General features: G+C 36.2%; 2 protein-coding genes across 2 annotated transcripts; one reads left to right on the top strand and one right to left on the bottom strand.

The window, feature by feature from the left end:
- The first annotated feature begins 957 nt into the window (after positions 1-957).
- Positions 958-3114, top strand: LOC113357111 (plastid division protein PDV2-like). Its single transcript, XM_026600395.1, has 2 exons — positions 958-1271; positions 2302-3114. The coding sequence occupies exons 1-2, from the start codon at positions 1047-1049 to the stop codon at positions 2941-2943; spliced, it is 867 nt and encodes a 288-aa protein (XP_026456180.1). The 5' UTR covers positions 958-1046; the 3' UTR covers positions 2944-3114.
- A 705-nt stretch (positions 3115-3819) lies between these two features.
- LOC113361562 (STS14 protein-like) lies at positions 3820-4583 on the bottom strand. Its single transcript, XM_026604768.1, has one exon. The coding sequence runs from the start codon at positions 4509-4511 to the stop codon at positions 3879-3881; it is 633 nt and encodes a 210-aa protein (XP_026460553.1). The 5' UTR covers positions 4512-4583; the 3' UTR covers positions 3820-3878.
- Positions 4584-6587: the final 2004 nt, after the last annotated feature.

Below are 6587 nucleotides of genomic sequence, written 5' to 3' on the forward strand. Positions count from 1 at the left end.
GGATGAACTTTTTTTTTTTATTAGGGTTTCCAGAAATTGGAAAGTTTATGATGGAAATAGAAAGCTTTTTTAGGTTTAGGATTTTTTTGTTTTTGGATTTACTAAAAATGGTAAGGATTAGTATTTATATGAGATTGTTTTAGGAATTCATGTGGGGGTAAATTAGTATTTGTTAGAAGTTTGGGTGCCTATAGTAATTTGGTGGTGTGGGAATGAAAATTTGATAGGCCCCAATTAAGTCCTATAGACCCCAATTTAGCCAGGATTTAATAACATCATCAAATGCCTCAACAAAATGACCAAGACTGGGAATTAACAGAAAATTACAGATTTTTTTAATCTACTATCATCAATGGTAATGGATTATTGATTTTCCTGACTCAACGCTTCATGGTACCTACTCAATGATACAATGCCTAGTTTTTATTTGGATGTATATGAATCCAAATTTAATTACTCGACTAACAACAACCGTGAACTACCGAAACAGTTACGATGTGGTCAGGCAAAAACAGTTTTATTACACAATTATTTAACTAAAAGAAAAACCAACTTTTTATTTTTTCTCAAAAAATGAATGTTTTACAGGGATTCAGAGGAGATAAGTTTTTAAGTTATGCATGTGTCAAGAAATAAAGATGGGACCACATACTCAAAGACGAAAAAACGCCACTCATGGTGGAACAAAATGCCCCAACCACATCGTAGACGGAGGGATGAACTACAAAGATGGAAAAACGTCATTTATGTTGGAACGAGTGACTCAAAAGCTGAAGCTTGCGAGTTCCTGTGACAACTGGGGTCACAGTTGGCAACAAAATGCCAAATCGGAGAGTCGACAGTCAGCCTATTAGGTGTTGGTGTGAGCAAAGTGTAAGAACAAATTGGGGAAAGTGTGGACCAAACCCTATAGAACTGAAAGCCATTTCTTTTGTTTTGTTCAGTGTTCACCACAAAAACAACAAAAAAAAAAGGGTCCGGTCGGTTCTGGAGTCTTTCATAGCGAATAAGAAATCAGAAGAAACCCAGTAGAACTGAGAGAGAGAATGGAAGGAGACGAGATAGGCATAGTTTTATCAAGAGCTTCAGAACTTCGATGGAAGATTAACAATTGCATCAATAACTCCAATGAAAGAGATGATAAAGAAAAAGTAACTGAAACTGAAGGAGGCGTTGTTGATACAACATCAAATCTTTCTCTCGATGATGAGTCTCTGTTGAACATTCGTGATGCCCTAGATTCTCTTGAAGTACAACTCTCTTCTTTACAGGTTTTACTCCCTCATTCTTTACCCATTTACTTTTTTTAGTTTATTCATTTAATTTTTTCTATACCCTTCATTAGTTTAGGGTTATTAAGAGAAACCCTGAAATTAATTTCACTACCTGATGCACTTCTTGTTATTATTACGGAAATTTTGGTAGAAATTGAAGCATGAAATTTAGAAATTTCATTTCCTAGTGAACTCAAACAGGTTTAAATTGAGTTGCACTTAATATTTTCTGTAGTCTTTATTTTAGCAACTGTGTAAACATAGCTTGTACCTTCGCCATGGGAATCTACAGAACTATCATTTGATACTACCGCTTCTTTAGAATCTCACTTGAACCTTGTGCAAATGGAGTATGTATAGCAGCAGTATACACGGCTTAAACTAGTTTACCTCACAGAGCTAGTTTAAACCAGTTTACTTTTTAAGTTGGGTCTTTCATGGATGGTGAAGACTGGCTTATAAGAATCCAAAGTGAAAAATTCTAACAGTTCCACTTAGGTTCAAGTTCTTAGTTACTGTACTAGTTTAGCTCAGCTCGTATTCCTTAGGAAGTAGAGTAGTATATTTTTCTCAACATGTCACATGGGATTAAATAATAGGCTACAGGCTTGTAGCTGTGACTTCATAGTTAGTTTGCGGCTACTGAAACATGCATATCCCAGACATTAATAGTACTAATCAAACTTGTCAATCTGTATCCTATGGCGACGGCAGGCTTATTAGAACCTGAAGTGGCAATCATCATCTATATTTCAATGCCACTTTCTTGCAAATTACAGGCTTATGTTCAAGTTACTTTTTGTCTTCCTTTTCTAGTCTTTTAGGGACTAACGTTTGTACGAATCGTTCCATTTGTGATTGTTAATAAGATATAGGCTCGTAGTGCCAAAATATGGCTCAGTTGTTTGTTTGACATTTTTGATTTGGTATAGTGGTATCTTTAGAGTTCATAGAAGGCTGATATATTGGTAAAATTTAAGATTGAGAAATTTAGGCCCTAAGAAAAAATAGTTTTTTCGTTATTCAGGCTCTGCAACAGCAGCAGAAATACGAGAGAGAAGTAATTCTCGCTGAAATTGATCAGAGTCGTAAGATTTTACTCGAGAAACTGAATGATTACAAAGGAGAAGAGTTGGAAGTGATACAGGAAGCGTCTGCTTTTGCCAGTGAGACAGTTGAGCATAGTGATGATCTCCTCCTTCCACCATATCCAAGTCGACCTCCAGACTCTCTAATCTTAAATAAAGGCTATCCTTCAAATTTCAATCCTACACGTACGTCTACTCAAAATGGGATCAATGGAGAAGACAAGAAAACTAGTGAGATGGGCGAGAAACAAACTGCATCCCCTGCTGAAAACTCATCTAAGGGGCTGAAACATATCTTTGTTGCTGCCGCTAAATCTGTGATCACCATTGTCAGTGTCATATCTTTGCTACGCCTTGCTGGTTTTCAGACAAGGATGAGGAGGAGGAGCAGCGCTCAGTTCAAGATTCCAAACCCATTTCAGAAACCGGCAGCAGGGGAGAAGCAACGACTTATTGAGTGCCCTCCTGGGAAAGTTCTGGTGATAGAAAATGGAGAACCTCGATGCCTAGTTAAAGAAAGGGTTGAGATACCATTTGAGTCAGTTGTTACAGCCCCCAATGTAAATTACGGCTGTGGTTGAAAAGAAAGATGAACGGTGTAGGGTCTTTTGCTGTAAATTTTCCACTCTGAATTTTTTTTATCTTTTTTAAGGGAATGAAATTCCAGCCTTGAATAGTAATAATAGACAAGGAACAGTTTGGTTTTCTTCTGCTGTGGATCTTCATTTCTTTGAAATGTTTTGCTTTTTTTTTTTTTTTTTTTTAAATTTTATTTTGATGTAAAGTTTAATTCTTCAACAGAATTAGAGTTCTACAAAGCACTATGGAGAATAGTTGGAGGCATTTTGGTTAATGATGCACTTTCAAGACCAGGAATTTTAGGATTGTTGGTTTTAGATGTCTCTGGATCGCAATGAAAAGATTCAGTCCAAAGTTACCACTTACCACTCTAATCTACTGATTTTGGTTGCAACGTCAGCATTACAGGCTTTGCAAGTTTTGCTCAGGGTATAATCATCGGACAGGAACTATGAAGCAGCTGCAGTCAAATTGCCTATTTTAGATATGCTGTCTTAGTATGAAGCAGCTGCAGTCAAATTGCCTATTTCAGATATGCTGTCTCAGGTATGTATCAGTATTTCAGATTTAAATTGATCCAAAATTGAGATTCTTTCTCCAGATTACTCCAAAGCAGTTTATCAACACTGGTCTCATAATTCTCTAAAGCAATTGCTTATTTATATTGATAGGTGACTCGACAAATCCAAACAAATAAATGTAAGGAGAAAAATATACAAAAAAAAATAAATAAATAAATAATTTAAAAATTAAAGATTCATTGGAGAATTTTCTTAATTTACCCCGGCTACAAAAATATATACTTGAAATAAACACGCTAGTTCTAGTAGTAAGTACAAACACTAGAGTGATAAGGATCTAATGAAACTCATAAACTCCAAAAGAAAAATCTTTTAACCTCAGCAGTTTTCAACACCTGATTAGATCGATTGCCAATCTAATAAGGCCGTTCTCCAATAACATTACCAGGAGGATAATAGAAGCAAATTGAGATAGTAGAACCATCTCTGCCACATTTAGCTTGAGCACAACCAACTTCTGATGTTTTCTTCCAAACAACTTGTTTATAAACACCACAATTATCATGTCTTGGTGCACAAGTATTTTTCTGATAGCTGTAATGTTTCTTACTCTGTAACCATAACCCAACTGCTCTAGTTGGTGTTACTCTCATTCCACTAGCCCACATTTGATTCATTCCATACTGAGTCAAACTCATGTCTGCAAATCTACAGTTCTTCTTATCCCTTTGATATCTCACTAACATATCGGTGTCATGCGCTAACTTGTCGCTCCATTTTAATGGAGCTACGTTTACTTCAGCTCTTGCTTTGTTATGGGCAGCAAGGAATTCTTTTGCTGCGGATGTTAGTGGCTTTGGTTTTCTGTAATTTGATGGAGAAACTGTTGGAGCTCTTAGATGAGCCTGTGCTGGAGGAACGGTGGTTTTAGGCTGAAGTGGAGGAGGAGCAACCAGTGTTGATGGTACAAAAGCAATGGTTAAGCTGGTAGTAGATAGAGCCACTAGAACTAGAAAAATGTGGTATGGCACCATAAAGAAACGAGCCATTTCTTCAGAGATACTGTAAGTTAATATCTTAATTCCAACTTAAAGTGACAGTCTCTTATATATAGTCCTCGAAAACAGACAGGTCATTTCTTAATTTAAATATAAATGACGCGCTTATTCATTGTACTTCTGTTTACCTTAATCTGAAGTGGGTATCAGTGACTAAACAAGCCCAACAAAGTTTATTGTTCAACGTTCTGCTGTTTATTCCGTGTTTGTCAATCATGGACCGTTACAAGGATAATGTGGGTGAGAAAAACAGACGCCCAAAACACACTTTGTAGCAGCTGAAAGGACACATGACAAGAGGGTTGGGTTCTGTTCAGATATGTTGACAGTATTTTAATGAGGGTGAACAACGCTAGACAATCGAAGCCGATTGTTTGTGTGGGGATTAGTGGGAAGTGAGTAAGCATTAGTCGGTGTTGTTTAGTAGGAGTAAATTAAGATCCGGTACTGATTATGATTGATTAAGTAGTCAGACTAATCAATGTTCGTGATGTTCCCAATATTAAGGCACGTGAGTAGAGTTTGACTTTTTATGTTAGACTTGATTACACGTGACGTGTTCCTACGAAGGTTGCCTAAACTTCAGATACCATTAATTACCACTCTAAGATCTCAATCGTGCTTATTATTAGCTAAACAATATTGAATTGACATAGTACTATTTCAACCCCATGCTCAGTAATGAGAGCGAACGAGTGATAGAGTTAGCGCTATATCTCATCCAAAGCCAAACCAGGCAAATCTTTACGTGTGCGTATTTGGTAATTGTACCGAAGATTTTGAATTCAAATTCAACTCGTATCGGGACGGTATTGTGTTTTATTGATAAAAAGATATCACTCAAAATTGGAAAAAAAAATACACCAATTGCTGAGAAAAATTGGGGTGGAAAAAGAAATGATCAAGACAAATCATATACTCCATATGAACTGCATTAAAAGTGTCTAATGGGTGATCTCGTGTCTACTGTACATGTGGGATTTACCAAGTACGGAGGATATTACAAAAATATTGACCCTTAAATTTAGTCACTGTAGCGTGTCCATTATATGTGTGAAGCAACTGAATTAGATCTGACGAGAGTGGACTTATAGTGGTAAGTTGACATCATTGATTGAAAATTATCACAAAACAAAGAGATCGCTGATCTGAGTAAGTGGTGGATCTTGATCATGTGGATCCAGACCTCTATAGTGACCGTACGTCATCTCTCACGTGGAATTATGAGTTAATCCGCTATTCATACCCTAGTTAGCAATTCGGGTTATGGACGGAAGTTCGGCATGGCATACGTACGAGTATCGTACGGATACAGTTAAAAATTCGGTCAATGATTTGTTGTTTGGTAGTATTACGTGTATAATTCGTTTTTAAGATATGATTCGTTGTTTGGTGGTAGTATGCGTATAATTCGTTTTTAAGATACGACGTCGGCTTAAGAAATTTGGCATGTAGTTTCTACAAAATAAAAATTTAAAATTTACAAGTATGAAGATTCGTAGTTTAAATGATTATATATTAAATACCTCGTAGTAAACTATAGTTGGTATGGTGGTTCAGGTGTTATGCTATTATGGGAATGTAAGGTGTCGTGTTCGGATTTTTTTTCCGTGTTGGGGAAAAAAATACGAAAAAAAGAATCTATTAATAAAAAATGATTATAAATTGTTTTTATCTTGTTGAATCAATGCTTTGATCCAATTAGGCTCGTTATTAAACCAGTCTAAAGCATATACAACGAGATCTTGCAAATTGATGTGCTCGAATCTCACAAGTTTCATTTTTGAAAAAATGTGATAAATCGATCGAGTGGAACGAACGAGTTGCACGAGTTGACTGGTAAAGAGCTCGGTGGCTACTTCGTCATGTGGATATGAAGAGATCACAGACAAAAAATTAATGGTAAAGAACAAAAATTAGTTACGAAATTTGTCAAAATTAATAAGCATTAAGACATCTACTCCCTCTGTCGGAAGATGATTCAAGTTTTTGCGTGCAGGTAATTTAAAGGCAATCGAAGATTTGAAGCCGAAGAAGATATATCTAATTAGTTTTCGTATCTTGTGA

This window comes from Papaver somniferum, chromosome 3 (assembly GCF_003573695.1).
Source record: "Papaver somniferum cultivar HN1 chromosome 3, ASM357369v1, whole genome shotgun sequence".
Lineage (NCBI taxonomy): Eukaryota > Viridiplantae > Streptophyta > Magnoliopsida > Ranunculales > Papaveraceae > Papaver > Papaver somniferum.

What these genes read in the sequence shown, in the direction of transcription:
- LOC113361562 (XM_026604768.1), bottom strand. Translation starts at nt 4,511, where the DNA reads ATGGCTCGTTTCTTTATGGTGCCATACCACATTTTTCTAGTTCTAGTG.
- LOC113357111 (XM_026600395.1), top strand. Translation starts at nt 1,047, where the DNA reads ATGGAAGGAGACGAGATAGGCATAGTTTTATCAAGAGCTTCAGAACTT. An exon ending in TACAACTCTCTTCTTTACAG is followed by an intron (nt 1,272 to 2,301) that starts GTTTTACTCCCT and finishes TTCGTTATTCAG; the next exon opens with GCTCTGCAACAGCAGCAGAA.